The 26,647-nt window shown below is 40.5% G+C and overlaps 1 protein-coding gene across 1 annotated transcript; it reads left to right on the top strand.

The window, feature by feature from the left end:
• Positions 1-395: 395 nt before the first annotated feature.
• Positions 396-25,288, top strand: OCLN (occludin). Its single transcript, XM_074952773.1, has 9 exons — positions 396-706; positions 2,610-2,702; positions 3,524-4,214; positions 7,196-7,357; positions 12,840-12,973; positions 18,440-18,640; positions 21,479-21,650; positions 22,404-22,445; positions 24,040-25,288. Exons 2-9 carry the CDS (start codon positions 2,653-2,655, stop codon positions 24,139-24,141), a joined length of 1,554 nt encoding a protein of 517 aa, XP_074808874.1. The 5' UTR covers positions 396-706; positions 2,610-2,652; the 3' UTR covers positions 24,142-25,288.
• Positions 25,289-26,647: the final 1,359 nt, after the last annotated feature.

Below are 26,647 nucleotides of genomic sequence, written 5' to 3'. Positions count from 1 at the left end.
CAAGACGGGTGCCTGGGCTGAGGAGCTGCAACCTCAGGGCTTCATCACCGTGCCCCCAAATCGCCCACTCATCCCAGTGGGGCAGTTCTGGACAGCAGGGGAGGGGCGACACAGTAATCCCAGCTGAAGGGTTAAAGTGTCTGTGAAGTGGCGTCAGGGAAGGGCTGGGAGTGAGAGACTCCCCCGCTGCCCCTCATTCCCCCACCCGCACTTCGGAGTTTCTCGGGCACGGCTCCAGCCCGCCTGCTCTTTATTTACACTCGAAGCTCAGGGCTTGGCCAGCCTCACTCGAAACTGGTTCCCGGCTCCTTCCACGCGCTCGCCAGCGGCGCTGCCGGAACAACCTGTTCGCCGCCTTGTCCCGGGCCTGAGTTTCAGGTGACGGGGTCACGCGCCGCGAGCGCCCCGCCCGCTGCCGGAGGGGAACAGACCAGCCAATGGGCGGCTCCCGCCCCGCATTCCAGGCAGGACAGCTGGAGCGCGGGGCGGGTTCCCACCCACGGCGGGGAGGGAGGAATGAGGGATGATCGCTCCCGTCCTTTAGCCCCAGGTGTGCAGACAGGGCGCATGCACCGCGGCTGGGTGTGGCTGCTTGGCAGGGATGGGGGAGGGGGAGAGGCAGGCAGGCAGCGCCTCGTTGTACAGCACAGAGGTTAAAGAGCGGCGTTCTGGCGAGTCCAGCTGGTGCGGCGCTGCTGGCATTAAGGTAAATGATCTTCTGGAGCTGAGTGCCTGGCTGGGTTACAAACCTCCGAGGGGGAAATCGAAGTGGGATGGGGGTGAGAGTAGTGTGTGTGTGTGTGTGTAGTTAATAGTGTTGTTTGCTTTGTGTAGTGGTCGGGGGGAGGAGTCTCCCCCTTGCCCCGCGCTCATCGACGCGGAAATGTAGGGGACTTCGGTTTCTCATTAAAAGTTTTCTTATATATTTATACTTACGGCTTGTAATTTGAAATATCGAAATAAGACAGAAAGCTGATACTTCCAGTCTCTAGGGTGCTAGTATGCGTTGTTCATTACTATAGCCAGATCATGCGGAGATCTCATTTATTAAATGCTCAGTTGCATATTTAAACTCCCCTCTGTGTTAGTTGTGCGTTTTTTCCCTGACACCATGATGGCTCTTTAGTTACATCTTTTGCAAGTTATGGTTCTGGGGCTCTTTTGGCACCTTAGAGACTAACAAATTTATTTGAGCATAAGCTTTCGTGAGCTACAGCTCACTTTATCTGGGGCTGTGCACTATAATAAGGTTTTAGTCTCAATAATTGCTCTCTGATGTGAGTGTTCTCTAAAAAAGAGTAATGCAGGGAGGGAAGAATCAGTCATATGATTTTAATATGTAGTTTCCACAGAAATTGTAAAGACCACATCCTTTGGGAGCAGTCAACAAGTACTTCCTGGGTGTCCTATTCAAAGATGGGTCTTTTCTAACAAGTTGCTTCCTTAAGATCTTCTCCCTCAGGAGTGACAATTCCACCAGGGCATTCAATCTGTTATGAATGCTTTCTTCTCTGTAAAGAGATTTTTCAGTATGCACCGGAAAACATGCATTAAATTCTTCTTTGCCTCTCAAAGAAACTCTGTATTATTCAGCAACTAATGTCTTCTATTCTTTCCTTTATCTTCACTGTAGTATCACCTCAGGGCTGCACTGAAACAAATTACATTTTGGTTGAAATAGCTGTACTCCGCATAACTAAGTTGGTGAAATGTTTTGGTAATGTTTATTGAACTGATTTTCCTACCCCAGCAATTAATGAGGACAACCACTTTGGGGACTGAAATCATTATTGTTTCAAACCATAATTTTAAAAGGCTAATTTTAAAGAGAGCTCTTGGTACTCCACTCTACACATAATGACTCTAAAACCAAGAACCTCCACCATCAAAAACCTATTAGCTATATACACTACTTGCTGTCACTGTGGGTGTGGTGGAGATAAAATTTTCACTCTCTTAAATGCGTGAATAACAAAAGTTTCCCAGCCAGTATTGCCAAGCCCTTTCTTTTGCTGTAGTTCATGGGGCAATCTGATTGACAAAGGTCTTTTCTCACTCTTCTTTAGAAAAACATCCAATTTATCCCCAAATGTTGAATTAATTTACTAGATGCACTCTACCAATGGTCATCTGAAATGATGTACTGCTTTGTGTCAGTACGTAAACAAACTGGGTAAAGGCAAAACTGATGCACCCCTCCAAAAAGCAAAATTGTAGATGATCATGAAGAATTATCCATGGTGTCACTACTTGAGAGATCTAGCAAGCTGTTAAATAATTCAAGATATTTTTGGGAGAAATCATAGTGTTACGATCAACCACTGTATATTTTTTTTTAAAAAAGTGTAGGATGAAGGGGAGTCTCTGGATATTTTGGGGGAATAGACGGGATTGTTTGTTTGCAGTTGGTGAATGGAAGACTCTAATTGTTGAAAGCCTTGAGAGAAAAAATAACTGATTTGTCTACTTGTCTTTTCATTATTATTAGAGATTGAATAGCTAGCTGTACTGCTTAATAGCGAGGTGATCATACTAGCTATTATGTCATTAAGCTGTTTAGATGGCTTTGTTACTAAGCCTGTCACTTTTTTTTTTTTTTTTTTTCCTAGTTACCAAAAATAAGTCTGAATTTAGCGGACCAGCACTTCAGCTATGTCATCCAGACCTTTTGAGAGTCCTCCACCTTATCGACCAGATGAATTGTAAATATTCTCTTTTCTGCTTTGGTTACCAATTTAATTTACCCCAGATAAGCAGTGTACATAGTTGGAGTTCATATCTTTAACAGCTCATTTATACAACTGTTAACAGTAGCTGTGTCAACTATCATCAGGTTGCTGCTGTTGGACTGTACCTTGCTGCTTATTTAATGGAAAAAGCAAATGTCTATCTAACACATGGGGCATGTGTAGGATGTTCTAATAGCTTGTTTACCACTTTACAAGGTGCTTTTACAGATCTAAGTGACAAAACTAATCAAACATAAAATTTAAACTGTCAGTTAGGCTTTGCTAGGCTCAATGTTGCAACTGACTATCAATGGGGTTTAGGCTCCTATGTGCCTAAATTCCTTTTGAAAATGAGATTTAGGCTTCTAAATCAATTAGGCATTGTTGAGTGCTATTCAATCTAAATACCTTTGCAAATGTGGGCCCTACTGTTTTGTATAATAAATACTGCGCATTATCACTGTTAAACATTCTCTCCAAGTTTTCTAGAGCACCTGTTATAGTAATCTCTAAATGCCAATGGTCAGAGTTGATTGATTTCAACCTTCTAATATTTATAGCCAACCATTGTAAAAGCATCTGAGAGAATAAAATTCTATCTTTTTGGAGGAATATATGCATTCTGTTTAAATTTAGGGGGTCTTCTTTAAGAACTGGTTAATTCTGATCACTTCCTGAATTAGTCTGTTCCTGATCTCATTGCATACATGTCATGCACTATGATTTTTTTTGTAAAATAGTTTTTCAGAGATGGCTTAAAAACTTCAGTTGATGATGTTTTCATCTTATTGCAGCAAACCTTCTCACTATGCACCAAGCAACATTACATATGCTGAGGAGATGCGCTCTCAGCCCATGTATTCTCAACCAGCCTATTCCTACTACCCAGAGGATGAAGTGCAACACTTCTACAGATGGACTTCCCCTCCAGGAATAATAAAGATCATGTCAGTTATCATTGTAGTGATGTGTGTAGGCATCTTTGCTTGTGTTGCTTCCACGTTGCCTTGGGATCTAGAATTCTATGGAAGTTCCTCTTTGGGATCTGGCGTAGGATATTCTGGATACGGTGGTTTTGGAGGCAGTTACAGTTATGGCTCCGGATATGGATATGGATATGGTGGAGCCTATGGCATTGGAGGAAATTACATTGAGCCCCGAGCTGCTAAAGCCTTCATACTTGCAATGTCAGCTTTTTGCTTTATTGCTGGAATGGCGATTTTTATAACAAGTGTTACCAACTCAAACATGTCTAGAACAAGAAGATATTATCTAATTCTGATAATAGTAAGTGCTGTCCTTGGCTTCTTGGTATTCATCGCATCCATAGTGTATGTAATGGCAGTAAACCCAACTGCACAAGCTTCAGGATCTGTGTTCTACAGTCAACTTATTGCTCTGTGCAGCCAATATTCTGCATCTACAAATACAGGAATATTTGTGAATCAATACTTGTATCACTACTGTGTGGTAGAGCCTCAAGAGGTATGTATGCACTAATGGTTTGTTGGTTTTTGTTTTGTTTTCCCTTTAGCTGACTAAATCGTACATCTAACAATTCTGAGTACAAAACAGTCATGTACAAAATCCATAGCTAATCTAGCTAAACTTTCTCTGCTCATTAAACCAACTCCTTCAAATTCTACCTTACCCACTGCACGGAGTGTTTCTAAAACAAATGAAGAGCCTGAAGAACTTTTAAATTCTTCCAGGAATATAGTAAACTCCATGAGTAGGGCCCTACTAAATTCATGGTCCATTTTGGTCAATTGCACAGTCATGATTTAAAAAATCATAAATTAATGATTTCAGCTATCTAAACCTGAAATTTCATGGTGTTGTAATTGTAGGGGTCCTGACCCAGAAAGGAGTTGTGGGGCATTTGCAAGGTTACTGTGGGGTGGGGTGGGGGGGGCGGGGTTTGCAGTACTGCTACCCTTACTTCTGTGCTGCTGCTGCTGGTGCATTCAGAGCTGGGCAGCAGGAGAGCGGCAGCTGCTGGCTGGGAGCCCAGATCTGGAGGCAGAGCCGCCGCCAGCAGCAGCACAGAAGTAAGGATGGCCTGGTATGGTATTGCCACCCTTACTTCTGCGCTGCTACTGGCGAGATGTTGCCTTCAGAGCTGCGCGCCCAGCTAACAACCGCCACTCTCTGGCCGCCCACAGAAGTAAGGGTGGCAATATCGCACTCCCTCTACAATAACTTTGCAAACACCCAACACCGCATCCGCATCCCCCCCCCCCGCCCCCCAACACACCCACACACACACACCCTGCAACTCCCTTTTGGGTCAGGACTCCCAATTTAAGAAACACTGGTCTCCCCCTGTGAAATCTGTATAGATTAGGTTAAAAGCACACACAAGACCAGATTTCACAGGGGGACAACACCAGATTTCATGGTCCATAATGCATTTTTCATGGCTGTGAATTTCGTAGGGCCACATCCATGCTCGTGGATAGAATTAAAGTAAATACAAATAGGAGGTCAAAATAAAGTCCTTTCCTTTTTAACTGGTGGTGATCTGTTTAGTGTGCCAACCCTTTTTTCTCATTTCCCATTGCCCCACTACATCCCTGCCCTGTCACAGTAGAAGGAGCTAATTACTTTGGATGTTTTTATATGTGAATTTTCAGAGTAGCAGCCGTGTTAGTTTGTATCCACAAAAAGAAAAGGAGTACTTGTGGCACCTTAGCGACTAACACAAATTTATTTGAGCATAAGCTTTCGTGAGCTACAGTAGCTCATGAAAGATTATGCTCAAATAAATGTGTTAGTCGCTAAGGTGCCACAAGTACTCCTTTTCTTTATATGTGAATGTGAGTCTTTGTAGGTGTGTTTTAACCTAGTTTCTTGTATCACATTTATCTGCACTAATTGCACCCACGCAAGAAAAATGTCACTATGATAAGCCATAACCACTTCTTGGTGTCCAATATGACCTGGTGGTGATACATTTAGTACCTTTTTAAATAAACCTTCAGCTACTGCAGTCACTAATATGTTGGGGTAATGGATTTTTATAAAATACTAAATTTCAAAACCTATATTTGATGATTAAAAGAGCCTGAGATAAATACAACCACTGCACTTGTGCACGGTAGGCTGCTTTTTTTTAGAATGCTGCAGTTACCATATTATTGACTAATCTCCACATTTCTAAAAAGTAGATTTAATTTTAATTAAATTCACGTACAGAGAAGATCTGAGCTGGTGAAGTTTAATGGCAGAATACCGTAGACTTCTGGACTCCTGTCCTAATTAGTGAACACAGTTTTCCCTGGTCTCTTGTCTTCTCGTGTGTGTGGTTTTTTGTTTTTGTTTTTTTCCCCTAGATATAGGTAGAGAATGTTTTGAAACACGTGTGTGTGCACTCTCTTTAAGATCCCAAAAAAGGAGGGGGTATTTTTAACTTGAGGTAAAATCTTAGTGAAGAGGTGGTTTGTAGTTTTTTGTATAGGTTATCAAGTCTAAGATTAGGCTCTTCAGTAGGCTTTGACTCAACCTGCTTCAGGGGAAATCTAATCTGACCTGATAGCTTGTGTGAAAACTACAAACTGTCTTGCCTTCACTAGGGTTTTTACCTCAAATTAGTTAACTCCAGTTAAGAACACACTTTTTTTTTTTCTTTTCCCTCCCCCTGCTCAGTGAAGACAAGACCTCAGGGTGATGTCAGATGAGCTATGTGAGTGAAAATTTACCTCTCAAGTCACTTTTAGTTACCATTCACTTTCTTCTTTATAAATCTATTTTAAGTGAAATTCATATTTGGGATCAAGGGGGCCTTTGCTAAAGATCTAACATCCTTGACTCCTATTCAATAAAGGTATTAAAGCTCTTAGTAAACATGCTTGAAACCTCCTGAAAGGTCCTTTCTGGTTTTACTGGGAGAAAAAACTTGTTTCCTAATGTTTCTGGTTTAAAACTTAAAAAGAAAAAAAGGGAAAAGTCTAAAGTTTTAAAAAATAAAAAAGCAAAAAAGAAGCTCAATTTTAAAAAAATCCTTTTCATGTCACCTTTGAGGAGTTTTTTAAAAAAACAAAGAAAAAGAAAAAGAAAGTTGACTAGGTGGTGGTCCTGCAGCAGTTCTCTTCATGTTTCATACAGGCACAACTGAAATCAGTGCAGGTGCCCAAGATCCATCCTCCTTGGTATAAAAGTGTGGGGGGAGGGGGGTTTCCAGCAGGATTTACTCCTCTACTAGTCTTAAATAGCTTCAATTTGGACTGCTCAGTATGCTCTAAAGCCCATTTATTGGTCTGGAAATTGGGGATGTTCATCTGATGGGAAGATGTCGGAATTTTAATTTGGATTAGGATGCTGATTTATGTGGAGAGGGAGGAAAGGGCAGCTGTTTGTGGGTGGTTTTTTTGGAGGGGAGCACTGAACTGATTTTTGGCACCTTGAATGGATGGTTTTGTCTTTAACGCTAATAAATATCTGCTACAAATTTTTTTCTTTTTTAGGCTATTGCCATTGTGTTGGGATTCTTGGTTATTGTGGCTCTTGCCATAATCATATACTTTTCTGTAAAGACCCGAAATCAGATGAATTATTATGGTAAAATGAACATTCTCTGGGATAAAGCAAAGGTTTATGAAGAAGATCCCCCCAATGTAGAAGAATGGGTAAGTTTTTCATATTGGATACTTATTCTAAACAGGGGTAAACCCTCAAATTTCTTCTCAAATTCAAGGTTTCTATGCCCCAAATTTGACTCACCTCTATTATAAGTGACCTGATTATGTAAAACTCTCATTTTTTAAAAAAACCCAACCCCATATCTTTAAAAATCTGGGGGGAGAAAATATTACCAACAGCATAGTACTAAGAGCAACTCTACAATAACAAGTCAGTTTGCACATGGAATAGAGCAAAAGCACTGTTAAACTAGGTGTCAGTTTTCAGCTTCTACAATGGGTTGTCTCCAACAGTAAAATTATTGTAAAATTTACTATCATATTTTAATAAAAATATTCAGGGCTTGTGTGTATTGCTCAAATAAATTGGTTAGTCTCCAAGGTGCCACAAGTCCTCCTTTTCTTTTTACGAAATACTCTGTAAACAGATGGTCTGAGGTGATTAAATCCATCTATACAGTGATACTAAGAACATAATTGGAAGAGGAAGCACATAAAACTGCAACGGTACTTTGATGTAGTCTCCCAGTTAAATGCTCTGGAAACTTAGCAACTGGGCTGTGAGATCTGTTATCCAATTTTGAGAAACATCCTTATTAGCTTTTACTTGTAGCTGCTTTTCAAAAAGCCCAGATAGGTATCACGCAATCTAAAGTAAATCAAACACAAAATTTCAGGGGTACTTGATTTCTTAATGCTTGTAACTGTGTTCACAGTATTCATTGTGTACCTCTGTAAACGTGTTTATGACTCGTGATTCTACCTGTGCTCATTGGGTAAAGGTCATGAGCCAGGACTGTACTGGGAACTGCTATAAAGAATCATTTGAAGTAAATGTTTCGGTGAGACAGTTTCTGGGTGTGTCTTTTCATTACTTGCTTACTTGTGTTTCAAGATGGCAGAAAAGGGAATCTAGAGGAAACTATCTGATGTCTTGTTTGTTTGTATTTTTTTTCTTTTTGTGTTTTTTATTTTTGTCAGTATAAAGAGGTGGTAGCCTCTCCACAGTTAAGGTTTCAGTGAGTTTCTGTTGCAGAGGTCTCTTTTAGTCTCTTAGAATTTATGGCTTGGAAGATTGTTTTGGCCAGAAAACTGCCAGATATATTCTGAAAGTAAAGAATAATAAATTTATAAACAACTTGTTTGAATTACAGTTACGATTACATTTTAGAGACTTCTGCTCTTTTGTTTCTTTTGTGTTCTCCTCATAGGTCTGTAATAGCTTGTTTTTACACCTTCACATTTTCTAGATAGTTGAGTCTCCTTCAATTCATGTCCTGGCTTTATCTGAAAAAATGAGTTTAACTTATTGTTCTGAGACCCAGTCCTGCTCTAAGTGATGGTGGTGGTAGTTCTTTGCCACTGCAGTGGAGGAATTGGATACTATGCATGTGAACATGTAGTCCTCTAATGGCTGGCAGTGTCTTAGAAATAATTAGGGTGGTGGTTTATTTTATTTTATTTTTTTCTGTATATGTTGGTCTCCTTTTTAGTTTAAGGAGTAGATGTTTGGTTTTGGATACCAGGCTAAGGTTCCAGTACTGGCTGTGTTGGAGAACGTGGTGGTAGCCTCTTAATAGTTGTCACAATAGTCATGATTATTTTGAAAATCAGGGGTTGTTTTTGTTTTATCAATCTTATCACTCCATACAAAAACAACCCTCTAAGGAACCTCCTCCATTCTTTCCTGTTGCTCTACCAGCCAAGTTCTGCCAAAATATCTCTCTTCTGATTTGCCATTTTTAGATCTCTACTTCTCCATCCTAAGTAGATAATTTCCATTGTTCCAATTGTGTGCTGTTTTTCCATGTGTCAAAAGTCAACACGCTTTTTCTGAGGTCTTCGTTCCAACCTCTAAACTTTCGTGTGTGACCTGATCAGGATTTGAACTCTTCCTAGCTGTAAACGATTCATGCATTCGTGAAAACACTGTCAAACAGACTTTTTAACCTGGGAATAACTAAACAGTAATGTGGATTTAAAATGCATGAGTTTGCCTAAATTGGACAACTAAATGTTTCCTCTGCTGATAAACCTTGGTGAATGTCCGTCCTAACTTTATGCTCTAATTTGCAATTGTTCATATGTGTTTTGAAGAGGAAAACACATTGTTGCTTTATCTACATGCAAGCTGTGTTTGTGTCCTGTCCTTTAAAGCTCATGTTCTCCAGAATAAGTTACATTCCTCTCTTAGGCTGTGTCTACATTACAGACCTTACAGCGGCACCGCCGTACTGCAACAGCTGTACCACAGCAGCTGCACCGCTGTAAGGTTTCCTGTGTAGCCACTGTATGCCGACATAGTGCTGTCACAACGGTGCGTCTGTCGGTGAAACTTATCAGTTGGGGTGTGTGTGTTTACTGACAAAAAGTTTTACCAACCGACAAAAGTTTTACCAACAAAGGTGCATAGCCTTAGACTGAAGGACAGTTGCTAAAGGGTGGATATCTAAATGTGTTTGTTTCCTTGTCATATTTTCCTCTAGCCTAAAGTCTGGTCTAATTAGAGTTCCACTAGCATAAAGTAAGGGGTGTGACTTTTAAACCAATTTGGTTACATTGGTGTGACTTTGTGGACACTCCCACATGGATTTAAACCTGGCTTATGTTGGTTTGAATGTAAATTTACAGGGGCAAGCTACGTTGCCAGGCTTAAACAGATGGGAATGTGCCCACATAGGTTTTCACTAGTTCAGCTAAATTGTAATTAAATTGGCACAAGTTTGTGAAGCCATACCCTTATTCTTCAAAGATTTTTATGTTGAAAAAGAATTGAGCACTTATGAAGAACCTTATTTGGACTTTTATTTAAGGAAATATGTCTATTTACTAGCTTGGGTGTTTTTTTTTTTTTTTAAATTGTGCCTCCCTCTCCTCAGGTTGCTTTTCCTCCCCCCCTTTTTTTTTCTCCCTGTAAGCAGTGTAGTGTAATCTCCAAGTATATTTTTCTAAGGCAAAAAGTGAAGGGTTTTGTGTGCACTTGAACATTCTATCGGCTAACAGAGCTGATTCCCACAGCTAGGAAGGGAGAGGGAGATAAAAATACTTTTCAAGGTCCTGTCATCCAAAGTGCACAAACTTTGTACATGGTTCATAAGTAACACTCATTCTTTACTGCAATATAGGTTTTTAGAAGTTGATGCTGCTTTTTCCCTTGTCTGTAGTGTGTGGGGGAAAGTAAGAGTTGAGATCCTACCAGTGCAGCATTCTGAGAGCTTTTGTTTGTCTCTTGCCCGCTGCCATTCTAAATTAAGTAGCTTCTTTCTCTTTTCGATCTACCTTTCTGGAGCCTTGTCCATGCCAGCAAACTTTGTAGCAGCAACTGACTACTGATGAGAGTAAGGGTGAAAGCTGCAGTGAAGCCAGGGCTTGGGCATCTTTACCATAGTATCACAACAGATGACATGATGGGTACAGCCTGAACCTTGGCTATGCTACAACTTCCATCAGTGGTGGTGAATTATATGTATACCTTTTTACTAGTGGAGATGCACTTAGGTCTCTTATTTGTTCCTGTGTGTGTGAGCTGTAGCTCACGAAAGCTTATGCTCCAATAAATTGGTTAGTCTCTAAGGTGCCACAAGTACTCCTTTTCTCTCTACTACTGAGTGTCTGTGTGGTATGTCTCCTTGCCCCAGGCCATGCTGGTGCTGCCTCTTCACCAGCAGAAGCACAATTAGACTGAACCTGATCTGGTACGATAAGCACTTTTCTCCTGGCTTAGCAGTTACAGAATTGCACTGACTAGGCCTTCATGTCTGCTTTTAGGGTGGCTCCATCTGCTACAATTAGTGGGAACAAGAACATTGGCGTAATAGTCCCACAATAGAATTTGAAAAACTGGTATTGATGAGGAGATGCAGGATATTGATCTCTTGTGCCAACCCTAAACCCTTCCCTATTCATGGAGATCTTTAGTTATTAAAAAAGCAGGGAAAAATCAGTTAAGTGATATTTTGGAGTTAAAAAAATACTTCTGATGCCATATCAAATAAAATCTGGAAGAATATTGAATGTTTTGAGACTCTTCTTTGGAAAACACTTTGGATGTAAAACACCTGTAGAACTGGAAAAACTAGTTGAGCCACCCTTTTGTCCAAAGAAACCCTAAAGGGATTTCATGCCTGCATATTTTCACAACATTAAAATCTCTAGATTAGACACAGCTTTGAGAGTAAAGCTCTCTTCTGTCTGAATTGTGAAGAGTAGGCAGTCTTGCAAACAATCAATAGTGTCATGTACACAATACCCAAATATAAATTTAAGACTCTATAATGCTTAATGCTGGAGGACACTACAGAGAGGTAAATTACAAACATACCTGTTGTATTTAGATCCATTGAGCACAATCTAGTTCATTCGGGGCCCAGTTCAGAAAGGTTCTTAAACTCGTGCCAAACTTCAAGCACGTGAATAGTTCCCTTGACTTTAGTGGGTCTACTTGTGTTTAAATAACTTGTTGAACTGGGGCTACAAATAAAGCTGATCACCCAGTTGCTTTAAAAGTCATATTGTTTCTCAGCCAACTACATTAATCTACTCCTTCTACCCTAATCTTCACACTTTGAAAGCCTGCCCCTTTCAATTTTCAGGTCACTCTTAATGGCATCTTTTTAAGAAATATAAATAAAAGTTACGCTTCAAATAAAACAATCTTCTCCTTCTCTTCCCCCCCCCCCCCCCCGTACTATTTCTACTTCCAATTCCAAAATTGCTCCACTTCCTTCAAACTGACCCCCCCCAAAAGACAGTAGTAATGGGCTGGGGAAGATTAATGTAGTCAACCCTCATTCATCAATCTGGCAGTGATACGAAGCAGCTGCTGAGGCTTACCTGAATGTGATAAAACTATTCCATGGTACTGCAAGTGTAAGACCCTTTTTTCATATACTTGTAAGCTATCTTGTTTCAGAAATACCCATAGCACAAATACCTCATGTAACAATGGGCAGCAGAATCAAATTTCTTTACAAATAACACAAACACAGGACTCTCACGCTTTGGGCCTAGAGCCTCCTGTGCCAAAAAGGGTGAAATTGCTGTGGTGCTAAAGGATTTATTTATTTATGGTCCTCTGTGGTCCTCAGTGATGTCTAGCATGTGAGGGGTCTTCAGACAACAATCCCGCATGCACACACAAGCTCAGCCCTCAGAAGCATTGAGTCACGCTTATTTCGATCCGAGTCTCCACGTCTCTTTGGTCAGTGCTACCCTAGTATTAAAATAGAGCTCATGACTTCATCATAGTGGTGCTAGTGTCTCAGTCATCTGCTGTACATATAGGAACACTTTTGAATAATTTGTGTGATTCTAGTTCTGAAAACACTTAATTTATTTTAAAAATCAAGCAAAACTGAGAGTGAACTGCTACAGGTGTTTGTTTTAAAAAAAGAAAAAAGCTTTCAGCCACAAAACTGAGATGTTATGTATCTTAATGTTTCTCTTTTTTGGATGGGGATTATTTTACTAGGTAAAAAATGTAAATGCAGAACCAGCAGAAGTAGCGGACTACCCAGATAAAGTTGCCAGTTCCATTGTTTACTCTGTTTCTGAGAAAGTTAATGAAAATCAAGTTTATACAGACACAACCTACAGAGCTATGCCGTAAGTAAACTGTTCCTGCCTTGTTAATGAATATAGAACACTAGAAGGGTCATAAAAATGCATTTAGACTCTTGCTCTAAAGAGAGGATCAAATCTTTATCCTTTCTCAGGATTCCCTATGGAAGAAATTGGTGGGATTCTTACCTGAACAGTTATTGCAGATGTTATCCTGTCTGTAGGGTGTTGATTAACTTGTGAACGTTGACTTGTTTTTGTGTCTCAATTTAATATTCTAGTTTTATAAGGTTATGGAGGATTAATGTGCAACTGTTACCTTTTAGTTTGTAAAAATCAAGCAAACTTTTACACACAAGCCTTAGCTCAAAGTGTAGTTTAAAGGGGTGGTCTCCAGGTTATGTTGTTCTTACTTATTCATAACATGTTTTTGATATAAAATAGTTGCTAGTCAATTTGTTTTAAGATAATCTAGGAATTGGCTGTATTTTGTAGTATTTATCCATATTCGTCCCTTTCTGGTGCAGAGATTTTTAGTTGCTGTCTGTCACTTGCATTATGCCTTTTATCCTTGTTTTGACTTGCAGTCTGGTCTGTAGAGATTACTTAAATTGAAACTAGTACTATGCAGAGTAGGAAGAGCCTAGGATAGATTCTTCTAAGGCATTTATCATTTTGGTGTCCATGCACCAGAATGTGTAAATATTTAAAGGAGAAAAGAGAAATAAATACTCCTTACCATAAACCGTAGTGGAGGTAGGGGGAATTAAATAGAGTATGCTGATGAAGGAAAAATTGCACCTATGTTTGAAGAAGAATAGCAGGGAACTGTCAGAGCTGTGGGGGTGGGGGGTGTGTAGGGGGGGGAGAGAGTAAATTTAAATGCATGAAATTCAAAGATGGAGTGCTGAAGAGAAACAAATTGCTTGTTTGGAAGTGAATGTATTTATCCACCCAGTCAATCAATAATGGTAATCTAACCAGGTTCCTTCTAAAAAGAAAGTACTAAAATCCACTCATTCTAACCCACCCCTATATCTCTTTATGCTTGGAAAAATTAATTATCAGTCTCTCATATGAGTGAGAAATATCAAGTCTCCTTAAGGTCGTATTGATCTCTGAACTCCTCTCCCCCACCCTGGGGGAGTTAGGGCATGCTACAGAGTTTGTTGGCTTTGTGTCCGGACTAGAAGGTGTGTTCTTCAACTTTTAATTGCCCATCCGTATCTCTCTTGGGCTCATCTGTGGCACATGATGGCTGCTCTCCAGACTGGAAATCATGTAGCAAATCCACAACACTGGACTGCTGCTAAAACACGCACATGCTGTTCCTTTTTCTATGTTATAGAGCAGGCAGAGGACTTGGACTGTGCAGAAATTCCACTTCTAAGCAGGACTCCTGTTCTCTGCTTGCTCATGATAATGGAAGAGACACCACTGCCAAAAGTGAGGGGGGTGGCTGGGTGTACATGTGTACACCTGAAAAACAAACCCATGGCTGGGTCTAATTTGAGGTCTACAACCTGTCTGTTTAAATATAATTGTGGTTCTTTCCTGAATGCTTTAAATCAGAACGTGTCTCTAAAGACTTTGGATATTCTTCATTGATTGTTACTCTCACGTTTAGTGAAAAGAAAATTCGTTATAATTTGAAGATCTCCAGCAACTGCTTATAACTTTAGTTATTGACACAAATTCAAATATTACAGACATTACCTTCTCTCTTTCCTGCAGATCACTTGTCATACAGGCATTGATCTTTCAAGAAACTGTTAAATAGTGAACACACTGAAGTGTGAATCAGGCTCTGTACTTACGAAACACATAAAATTTTGAAAACTAATTCAGAGCAACTGAACCCTGATTCTGGAATTAAATGCCAAATGTGCAGTATCTTAACTTTGCCACTCATAACAATAATTAGGAGGGGAGTTACACCTCTCCTCCCAGTAGATGCATCTTCTGTTCCAGGAAGTGCCAGAGATGATTTTCTAGATTAGTGGTCCCTGAACTTTTCAGGGTTGTGCACCCCCGCCCCCCCCGTTACTTCTGTCTGTGCCCCCTCCTGGCATGCCAGGGCTTCTGGGGTGGGAGGGACATGGATGGGGTAAGGGGGCTGAGGCCACAGTTGGGGGCAGGGCCGGAGCTGAGGCTGGGAGTGGAGCCAGTGGGGCTGCAGCTGGGGGTGGGGTCAGAGCAGAGCTGGGGACGGAGTGGGGCTGGATGGCGTTCCATTCCCGTCCCCTGTGGGGGCTGGCCCAGGCCTGTCACGCACCCCTAAAGGGGTGTGCCCCACAATTTGGGAACCCCTGCTCTAGATAGCATTTAGCTGCATAAGGAAAGGAAAACACTTCGAATTCAGTAGGAATTTTGAAATTAAATTTATAGTAGGATGAAGTCTTATGGCAAGTCTGAATGGAGTCCACTATATCTGTGTTTCTCAACGACAGGTGCATGGGCCAGCGCCAGTCCCTGAGATCTCCCTGACACAATTTAGGAAGGCAGCAAGCCTGTCCCTGATATCAAAAAGGTTGAGAAATACTGCACTATATCACTCTGTGATACCTCTTAACCCTCTTTACTTCCCTTCTCTGACAGCTTTGGACTGGGGTGATCTTTCCTCCGTCTGAGGCATGCTGGATATAGTTTCCTTCAGAAGAATGCCTTGAAGTCAAGGCACAGAGAATATATTGCTAGTTCTAGGTGATGGTACTGTTGCATCCCACCCGGCACTGGACCCTGATTCTGGTACTGAGGTCCCAGAAGTGGTGCCGGTGGAGGAAGAAGAGGCAGCCCATCCTCCAGTGCTGGCCTCTTCCTCCTCATCCCTGAATGAGGCGGTTGCAGGCCCCAGTAACCTGCTCCCTCTTGATGGGCTCTGAAGTCATCCGGAGCTCCTGAAATGGGTCACCATAAACTTGGGGCTGGAAGCTGAGGAGCTGAAGGAGTCTGTGCACAACTTAATTGATATCCTGGCTGCAGCGACTCCCTCCACAGTGGCCCTGCCAGTTAATGAGGTGGTATTGGGGCCTGTCAGGGTGCTATGGCAGACCCATTCGTGTCTGCCCCCATCTCAAAAAGGGCAGAGAAGTAGTACTATGTACCTGCCAGTGGGTTTGAGTACCTGTACTCACATCTGTACCCCACCCCCACCCCCGGTGGTATTGGCTGCAAACAAGTAGGACAGACAGGGGCAGTTGAACTCTACTCCCGAAAATAAGGAGGCTAAGAGACTGGACCTGTTTGGACATACCACTTATTTGACAGGGGGGAGGGATAGCTCAGTGGTTTGAGCATTGGCCTGCTAAACCCAAGGTTGTGAGTTCAATCCTTGAGGGGGCCATTTAGGGATCTGGGGCAAAAATTGGGGATTGGCCCTGCTTTGAGCAGGGAGTTGGACTAGATGACCTCCTGAGGTCCCTTCCAACATCCCCGTCCCTCCCCATCCCTCTTCAAGGACCCTTCTCACAAGCAGCTTCTCATCCAGGAGGTGCAAGCCTTCCTTGGTGTGGGGGCTGTAGAGGAGGTTCCTCGAGACATGAGAGGGAAGGGGTTTTACTCCCAATTTCCTAATCCTGAAGGCCAAAGGGGGTCTAGTGGACCTTTCTGGACCTGTGTCGCCTCAACAAATATCACAAGAAACTGAGGTTCCACATGGTCTCCCTGGCCTCCTCCATTCTCTCCCTGGATCCAGAGGGCTGGTATGACAACCTCAATTTGAAGAACTCTTATTTCCACTTTCCATTGACACAGGAGATTCTCAGGTTTGTTGTGGGTTGATGCCACTACTAATTCACTGTGCTTCTGTATAGCCTGTCGGCAGCCCCGCAGGTTTTCACTAAGTAGTGGTTGCGGCCTTCCTCAGGCATTGAGGTGTACAAGTCTGCCCATACCTTGCTGACTGACTAATCAAAGGCCACTCACAGGCTCAAATCCAGCAAACGCTGGCATAATATGGGCCACCTTTCAGGCGGTGGGCCTCATAATAAAGAAGCAAAAGTCAACTTTGATCCCAGTTCACAGAATAGAGTTCATCGGGGTGGTACTTGACTCCAGCTCAGGCCTATTTACTGGAGACCATATTCTGAACTCTGTCCAACTGGATCTCCCAGATTGCAACCTACCCTCTTACAACCGCCTGGGTTTGCCTCAAATTGTTGGGTCACATGGCGGCATGTACCTATTTGGTGCAGTAGGCGCAGCTATGCCTCAGACCTCTACGGATGTGGCTGGTGTTAGTTTACTCCCTGGGCAGACACCACTTGGACTTGGTACTCATGATTTTGCTGCCCATCCGAGCTTCGCTGGCTTGGTGGAGAGACCTGGGTTCCATACCTTTTGCTGCCATGTATCTGTCGGTAACCTTGGTTTTGGATGCATCAGACCTGGGGTGGGGAGCCCACCTCAACAGTCTCATGACTCAGGGTCTCTGGTCCCAGGAAGAACTCTCCCTGCAAATAAATGTCCGGGAACTCAGGGCGGTACGCTTGGCTTGCCAGATGGTCCTTCCCCAGATCTAAGGCAAGGTGGTGCAGGTCTTGACAGACAACACAACTTCCATGTTTTACATCAACAAGCAGGGAGGAGCTCAGTTTTCAGCCCTGTGCTCTAGAAAATCCAGGAAGAGAGCCTATATGTTAACAACGATAGATCATGTAAATAGGAAATTTATATACAAAACATGATTATTTGCAGGTACTATCACCATCCTGTGAAATTACTTGTTGGTGCAAATGCCATATTTTCCTAACCTTTTGCTCACCATAACACTCTCTTTCTGTTGCCCAATTCTTCATCTTCAGTGTCCTTTCTTCTTCAGTGTCCATCCTAAAATGTGATACTCAGGATTGTGTCCAGGACAGTCAGTGTGGTCTCTCGATTCTTACTATAAGCAAAATGTAGTTGAGTTTCTAAAATCTTAAGGGCATTCGTACAGCAGAAATGCTAATCATGTAAGAAATTTCATACTCCATGGTTAGGTAACAAACAGATTCTATCCGTTTGAAGGACAGCCTTTGACAGACCTACCTTTGACAGCCCTCTGGGCGACTGCCATTCTATGAGCTATTATTTCTTTTTTAAATTGAGTGCCATTCCGTAACAGACACGCTTTTAAAAATTCACAAGTAGCTTTCCTTGTATAGGAATATCTTACTATTCTTTAAAAGGTTAGTTGATTTACACTGGGCTGAAAGTGTATGTTTCTCAACTCACCAGTTCTAGGTGAAAATGGGAGCATAAAATCAGAGGTGGAGTGATTAAAAATCTTGGAAACTTGTTCCATTTGAATTTGGAACAAATGCATTCATATTTTATATTCATTTTGTTAGCCAAAGTTAGTGAATTAAAATGAATGACTTTTGTTTTCCAAATACATGTTGAATTTTTTATAGAATAAAAATCCAGATTATTTTATCTTTAATTGATCCTGTTAATACTTACCCTGCATGGTTAATGTTGATAATTCAGCCTGTAAATAGCAACTAATGAGATCTTTACTGCTTTTGGTAGGGAGTCTGAAGTTATTGTTCCATTAATGAAGGATCCCACGCAGTCAAATTATACTGGTAACAGTAGTTATGATGGATCGGCTAAGGAACCACCACAAAAGAGAAGAGCAGGAAGACGGAAAAGAACCAACTCTGATAACTATGATGCAGATTACACCACTGGAGGGGAGTCTTGTGATGAGCTGGAGGAGGACTGGGACAGGTACTGACAACAACTTCATCACGCATTGAAATAATACTAACTCCCCTGCTTGTGAGGCTCTAGATGAGCTAACCCAGTTAATAAGTGTGGTGTCTGCTGAATGTGGTAGTGGTTGGAAGCTGCAGTACCACTTCCGTACTGTGAATAGTGGCAGCGTAAGGACTATTGAAATAGGAAGGAGGGCCTAGAAAGGTGGTGGGGAGAAGAGTTGCCTTTTATACTTGGCAACATTGCCGTTGAAAGGAGTATTTGCAGCAGTAGCATTATTAACAGCATGATCTGCTGTTACTTGTCTGAAGTAGCCTCTTCCACTGATGCTACTACCTAGAATGATTTCATAACATGGTCATTGAACAAGACTTTGGGTGTCTTGGGACATCTGTATTCACCAGGATGCACCAAGTATATTTGAAGTGTCCCATTTATATTTTAATATTGAGACTGAAACAGTTAACCAATATAACAGATGCTTCAAAATTTGTTTTAGTGAGTTCCTAACACTGCTCCCCAGAGCAAGTCAAGTTGAATGCATACATGCTGCAAGCTCTCCTACAAAGCGGGTGATAAAACTCTCCCCTCCTCTGCAACACTCCTGTTACTTCAATATTGAAACGCACTGACTTCCTCCCAAGCACACGCAGCAAATCTGTGCTAAACCCGCTTCCATAGTCTTTAATGTTCTCTCACAGTAAGTACTGCCCCTCTACTTGTCCCTCCCCCTCAAAAAAAGTTTATTCTGCCCTGCATATAGACAAAAACTGACATGCTTTGGGTGATGAAGAAACTGAAATATTTGTTATGGACAGCTAGGATTTCATGTCACTATGAAGCGGATAGTGCTTTTGAGTGAAATTAGCCGTATTTAATAATAAATACAAGTGGTCTTTAGACAATAATCAAGTTAATCTGTGGAACACTTGCTAAAAACTGATGGCTATTCCAAAATGAGCTGGTGAGAAGGCAGTAGTGGGATAATATAGCTGAATCCTAACCAGCAGAGGTGTAAGATTTATAAACCTACAAGAAAGAAGGATTAAACCATTCAAACCACTATAGACTTGGGTAATGTTAGCAATTTGCATTTAGGAAAAGCACTTGGGTATTTTTGCATTGTATATAATGTGAATTGGGGAAGTTGGTTCCCTGGAAAATCCAGAAGATGGGAAGAGTACTAATGTTGTGCCAATATTCAAAAAGGAAAAGTAGGATGACTTGGGTAATTATAAGCCAATTAGCTTGACATCAATCCTGGGCAAAATAATGGAAAAGCTGATATGGGATTCAATTAATAATGAATGAAAGGATAGGATTATAATGAGGCTTGGAAAGGTTAGATTTTTATCAATTAAATGTCAATTTCACTGTTCACATGCAAAGCAACAAAAAAAATTTCCATCAGTAATCATCAAAATTTACAGATCGGTGAAGAAATAAAAATGCTGCTTTGAATATTTGGACACTTGATGTTGACAGTTTGTGTTTTAACAGTTGTAAAACTCTAACTTTTTGAATCTCAACATCTGTAATTAATCATCTCACCCCTGCCTGATTTCCCGCAATTGTGAAAATGTAATCAGTAAAAAAAAAAAAAAAAAAATGCCTAACAATAAACATTGATATTATCTTGAAATTATTTTAAAAAATTGAAGCCTAAATATAACTAATGCCAGTTAAATGTGACTTTATGGAATACAGGTCTTGTCATACAAATCTGACTATATACTTTGGTAAGATTACAAGTTTGATGATAATAGTAACTGTGTAGATGTAATATACTTTGATTTTAATACTGCATGCCATTCTGATTTAAAAAATTTGGCTCTATACAATGGCTTAAGAACTGGTTAACTGACAGATCTCAGCAAGTAGATATCAGTAGGGAATCCATACTTGCGTGGGGGTGTTTCTAGTGGTGCTCTCAAGGGATTGGTACTAGATCCAATGCTATTCAACATTTTTTTTTTTATCTACGATCTGGAAGCAAATATAAAATCACTGTGGATAAAATTTGCAGATGACACACAGATTGTTGGAATGGTAAGTCATGATGACTGGGAATCATGTGGAACAATCTGGTTTGCTTGATAATCTGGGCCCATTCAAACAGAATGCGTGTTAATAATGTCAAAAGCAAAGTTGCACATCTAGGAACAAGGAGTGCAGGCAATGCTTACAGAATGCGGGGATGTATCCAGGAAAGCAGTGACTCTGAGAAGAATTTAGGAATCGGTGAACAAGTAACTTGACATGCACTCCCAGTGTGGTGCTCTGGCAGAAAGGCTAAGACAATTCACAGGGAATATTCAATAGGAGTAGGAGGTTATTTTACTTCTATATATGGCATTGATGAGACTGACACTTGATTATTCCATACAGTTCTGGGGTCCACATTTTAAGAAGGATATTGAAACATTGGAGAAGGTACAGAAGAGGGTCACAAAAATGCATAAAGGGATGGAGAAAAGGTCTTATAGTGAGAGATTTGAAGTGATCAGTCTGTTTAGTTTATCAAAAAGGAGACTGAGGGGTGACGTGATTACAGAATACCTTCACAGGGAGAAAATCGCAAGTACTAAAGGGCTCTTTTAACTTAAAGGAGAGAGACATAACAAGAACTGAGTAGTTTGCTATGTGACCCTACGAGAGCCACTAGTTTCTCTGTCAAGAGCAGTAACTTTCATCCAAAACTTAACATGCACTCTCTCACCCTCCATCAAATGGATAAACAAATGTTTTCTGTTATACAGCTGAAGATAGCCCATACCATATGTAACAAATGGTTTTTCTCTCTCTCCTTCTCTTTTCCTTCCCCTCTGCCCCTGCCAAATCTTCCCCTAGGGAATACCCACCAGTAACAACCGATCAACAAAGGCAAACATATAAGCGAGACTTTGACTCTGGATTACAAGAATACAAGCGTTTGCAAGCTGAGCTTGATGAAGTCAGTAAAACGCTCTCCCGACTGGATAAAGAGTTGGATGGCTATAGTGAAGACAGTGAGGAATATAAGGTATTTCCATGGATAAGTTGAATGTTTATGCAGGATATCTTGGGGAGGTGGTGGTGGTGTTTGTTTAATGTATGCAAAAATAGGTGCCATGTACCAGTGAATGCTAGCTTTATCATACAAATTACTGTATAGCAAGTAAAAACTTGGACTTAGTGAACTGATCATGCAAAACTTAATGGATTTGAATTTGAAAAAGGAGCTTTTCAGAATTTAGAGGTTTTATTAAAATCTTGATGGGATACTGATGATCTTTGTAAAAGGAAAACTCTCCTACAAATAGGATGAAAAAACTTCCTGATATTTTGATAGTAAGATGATCATATATTTTAGACTCTGCTCCAGAGTTCTAGATCTTGGCCTGGGATTAAAAACTATCCACGTACTGGAAGAAATACTGATGGTGGTGATCTCTTCTGTCAATATCAGGATTTTTGTCCAGCCTTAATATCATTCCCCACCTCCTATAGATTTTTATTAAATGGGCCTTTCTCCTCTAAGAGAGGATGGCATGCACCATATATCCTAACACAAACAGATTTCTAGCTCTAAATCCCTCACTGTCTACCAGGCTGACTCCAAAGACTCTTTTTTTATATCCTCTGTAGATCAACTACAACTTTCTTTGTAACTTTAGATTTTTTTTCCAAATGTAGGTTAACCACTCAAAACCGTGTAACAGAATGTTAAACCTGTGTTGTTCATAGCACTGACATGAACTGTCCTACTTTAATTTAACTTTCTCCCTAATTATAGATTGCTGCTGAACAGTACAATAGGATGAAGGCTATAAAAGCAGTAAGTATCATAAGGTTCTCTTATTCTTGTTTGCTATTTCTAAGGACTTTTTGGTTTTTGTTTTTTTTTTTTAAAAAGGGTTTTTGTTTTTTCTTCCTTCTTTTCTCCCTGTCTGACTCGCATGCAGGGTGGCACCTGCTTCCAGCAGGTGCCAAGTACTTTTTTCTTTTAGCAGATCTCTAATTGGGGCTTGCGCAGTAAATTCAAGAAGTCAAACTTGGCCCATTGCCAATGTAGTCAGGCAGTCTAGTTGTGACTGCTTATACCAGGACTGAAATTGGCCTAAACTACAGCGAAACCTGTTGAGATGCTTCTCAGTATGACCAAAATATAATGGGTGTTTATGGTGAGATGACTCCAGCTATTGCAGTACTGAATTAATGGCAACTGAGTAAAGACTTCAATGTGCTTAAAGCATTTTCTAGGCAGGCAGAATGCCCATTAAATAGCAGGACTAATAAAGCACTGGCAAAGGTTAAGTATGGGGCAAGATTCCCTTGTCTTTCAATCCTAATATGCAACATTGCTGATTTTTCAAGCATTGGGCTTCTCTTGATTTAGTCTGTCAAATTATATGGGTTTGTAGGCAAACTTTAGTAAGGGACTAAGATTGCATTGGCAGGGAGATACTGAATGGATAAACAAGTCCTTTCCTATCTCTGCTGGTTTTATCTTCGTAAAAGTTAAATAACAGTTCAACTCTTACCTAATCTGAAACTTCTGCATACATGAGAACAGTATCTTCTGACTGCAATTTTTGAAAACTTTGAAACAATAGATGAAATGTTGCCACCTCTCACAATTTCATAGCAAGTCTCACGATACTTAGTGTCAGTCTTAATACCCCAGGTGATAGAACTAGGTTATTACATGAGATTGTCAGCTTTTTTAGTAAAATAGTTTTCAGCCCTCATGGCTGCAGAACAAAGCTTTCAAAATGAGCTCTGAATGCTCAAAGAAAGAACACAAGGTCAATAGTTCTCCCCCACCCCAAAAAGAGACTAACTCATGATTTTTGAACTCTTGAGATTGGCAGTACTGGAGTTGAAACTATGTATTTCCTAGGTATTGGCAATATTTTTGCTACTGGTACTTGGGAAGCTGCTTTGGACCTTGCATAGGAGGGTTGGTTGCAACTCCTGTCTCTTGATCAGACTGTCGGTGCTTATTTACATATGATTCCCTACTTGCTGGTCACCAATACACATTTGATTTTTTTCCAAAGCTGAGAAGTTCCTATTCGAATGGATTCTTCTTACAGCAGGCTAGTTCAGTTGCTTTACCAGTTTAAGTACTTTTATACTGTAAAAAAAGTAACTTAAGAGTCCAAGTGTTTTATCATTATACGAATTGCCAGAATTATATGTAACCAGATGAGCTGCTTAGATTCCTGGGTACCCTTTTCAGATAGGACTCAAGCTGATGTTTACTGACTGACTTTTTATAACTCTGAGATTTATAATTTTATTTCAAATGCATTTTTATATTAATGTGCAGCCCTAGAGCACTTTTCATATGAAAAAAATACTTTCAGATACTTCTAGAGAATTCTGGTTGGTCTAATGCCACACTTGGTCTGTGTTTTTGTTTTTAGTCAGCAGACTACAAGAACAAAAAGGCACAGTGCAAGAAGCTGAAGAGTAAACTGTCGCACATAAAAAGGATGGTCAGCGACTATGACAATCGGAGATCGTAGAGGAGGAAAAGAAGGAAACAAATTGGAATCACTAAATAGGTTATGTCCAGTTTTGTAACAATGGGATATAAAATGGCTTTGGTGGCAGCTGAGAAGCAAAACCCCTTTCGTCTTACTGGTAAACAAACAAACAACCCACCACCACCAACAACCTCAGTTTTAGTTACCTCAATGTAACAAATTTTGATACCTTGTTTACTATGGAGTACAGCTAACAAACCAGACAAGGAATCTGTTCTCTTTGAAGCCTGGCATTTTTGCCTGGGAACAATTCAGGTCCAAGGCTTGTTATCTAAAAGTTTGACTTATTTAGAATTAAGTTGTTGAGGACTTTAAATATCATTGCCCTTGTCTGCATATTGACTCGTTCCCCAGCTTTGTTCTCTACTCCATATGGTGTACCCTAATTTTGAAAAGTTTCCAGATAATGCTGTATCTCTTGTGGCTCCTAATTGCAACACATTTGGATCTGTGTTGCTGACATAAACAGTAAGCTCTGTGACCTTCAAAATTTCACTCCTGCAGTGTGCATTATATCCCACTGTAACCACCCCATTCGTAGGGTCATGATTAACCATTGGTTTAGGAATGCGTTAAGTTGCATAAGTAAGTGTATTAATGAGACCAAAGTAGTGTGTAACTAATGAAAAAGTGAAACTAAATGTGAATATTTGCTTTTTTTTTTAAAAATCTACATTTGTGTATTAGATTTTTTTATTGTACAGGCGTGTACTTAGAATAACCAGTTAATCTTTTTATGGCTTATGTATGATTTGTGACTGTGCAGAATCTGGAAGTTCCTGTGAGCAGTTGTCTTCTGCTAAATATGATCTATTATTTGACAACTAAGTCAATGCATTGTCTGATGCAATTAACTTTGACCATTGGTTTTAGTTCATTTAGGCCCCCACCAAACTATTTTAATTACAATGGTCAAAACATTTTGGCTGTTTTTAAAAAAACAAAGTGAAGTTCAGTGATTTTAATAAAGTTCTGAATCTTCCCTTTTTAGGCTTAAATTCCCATGCTAGCTGCTATTTTTTTTAAATGCTCTCTTAAGAGGAAAAAGAAGTGACTCTTCATGGAAATTCCAGAACATTTTATACCTAATAAAACAATCTTTTCTGAAAGTTGCACTCTTAAATTTTTAATGTAATACTTAAATTGTCTGCAGTATATAGCTTTTTTTAAAGTAAATCATTTTTCATATTAACTGCTCTTAAAGGGTAAGCAAGTTTGTGCTTCTAAAAATATATTTTAGCCTGCATTACTGAATACCTTCAATAAAACCATTTACAAAAAATCTGATTTTACTTTTTTTTTCCTATGCATTTCATACTGTTTCATTTCACCCATGAAAGCTCATGCTTCAATACGTCTGTTAGTCTATAAGGTGCCACAGGACTCTTTGCCGCTTTTACAGATCCAGACTAACACGGCTACCCCTCCGATGCATAAATAGATTAGTCCTTCTAGTCAATTTAACTCTGATTCTCATGTGCTGGACCAATGCGAAAATATGTGGGTTGCAAATAGCTGTAGGAATCACAATCTAACATGGCAGAAAACCTCGAGCTAGAGAACCCCCTTATCCCCTCCCTTCATATCCCCACAGTTTGATAACTCTTGGACCCGCTGGATTGCCAGTAAAGGGGATCCATATGGATTTAAAAAAGAAAGTGGGGAGACATGGACTGGCATATGTAGAGTGATGGTAGAGACCAAGGCACTCAAGAATAATGAAAGTTTAAAAAGCTAGAGTTTTGCAATTAATGTCTATGGTAGTAAGATGGCTTAAACAGCACACCACAAAATTGGCAGGGCAAGTAACAGTAACAAAGAATTTAGAAGAATCAAAACAAGCTGCACAGCCCTGGAATGCTCCCACCCCCCCTTGCAGGGTGGCAAGCAGCCCAGAGACAACCAGCACAGGAACAGAATAAAACACTGGAAACAGCTGCAAGGAACCTACAAAAAAGAGATGTGCCGTCCTCTGTTATAAATATTGGTGGTAAACAGCAGGCTTCAAGTAGCTCCCTCGTGCTTGAAGAATGGGAACAGAAGTGGAAAAAGATAGCCCTAGTAAAATTAAAAGATGAAACAGGGTCCACTACAGTGCAACCACTAGCTTATGATAAAAGCCAGGTTCTGGTAAAACCTAAACTGGAACCTAGACTGGTGTCTGTCAGAATGGGACAAGTAAGCGCACAGATGGAAAAAGTAACACACAATACTTTCACTGAATTGGTAAATCAAATGAGGGGGGAAAATGGAACAATTCACAGAGCACATTAGGAGACAGGAGCTGCGACTCAATTGCAGGGGAATGAATAAAAAGGAATTTCAAAGTCAAAAACTAAACTTGAGCAGGTTAACACCCAGAATTGATGCATTAACACATGGAGTTGCCCAAAAACAGTTAACCGCAGCCAAAAAAAAGGCATTCCCGCCATCCCTTTGGCATGCACACAAAAGCAACAGATGCTGGGCGAACAAATTCACGTTT

The sequence above is a fragment of the Natator depressus genome, chromosome 5, assembly GCF_965152275.1.
Source record: "Natator depressus isolate rNatDep1 chromosome 5, rNatDep2.hap1, whole genome shotgun sequence".
NCBI lineage: Eukaryota > Metazoa > Chordata > Testudines > Cheloniidae > Natator > Natator depressus.
This window is presented reverse-complemented; position numbering and strand designations above follow the sequence as displayed.

Coding starts and splice junctions, on each gene's coding strand:
- OCLN (XM_074952773.1), top strand. CDS start 2,653: ATGTCATCCAGACCTTTTGAGAGTCCTCCACCTTATCGACCAGATGAA. Junction 4,215..7,195: donor GTGTGGTAGAGCCTCAAGAG/GTATGTATGCAC, acceptor TTTCTTTTTTAG/GCTATTGCCATTGTGTTGGG. Junction 21,651..22,403: donor AAGACAGTGAGGAATATAAG/GTATTTCCATGG, acceptor CCCTAATTATAG/ATTGCTGCTGAACAGTACAA.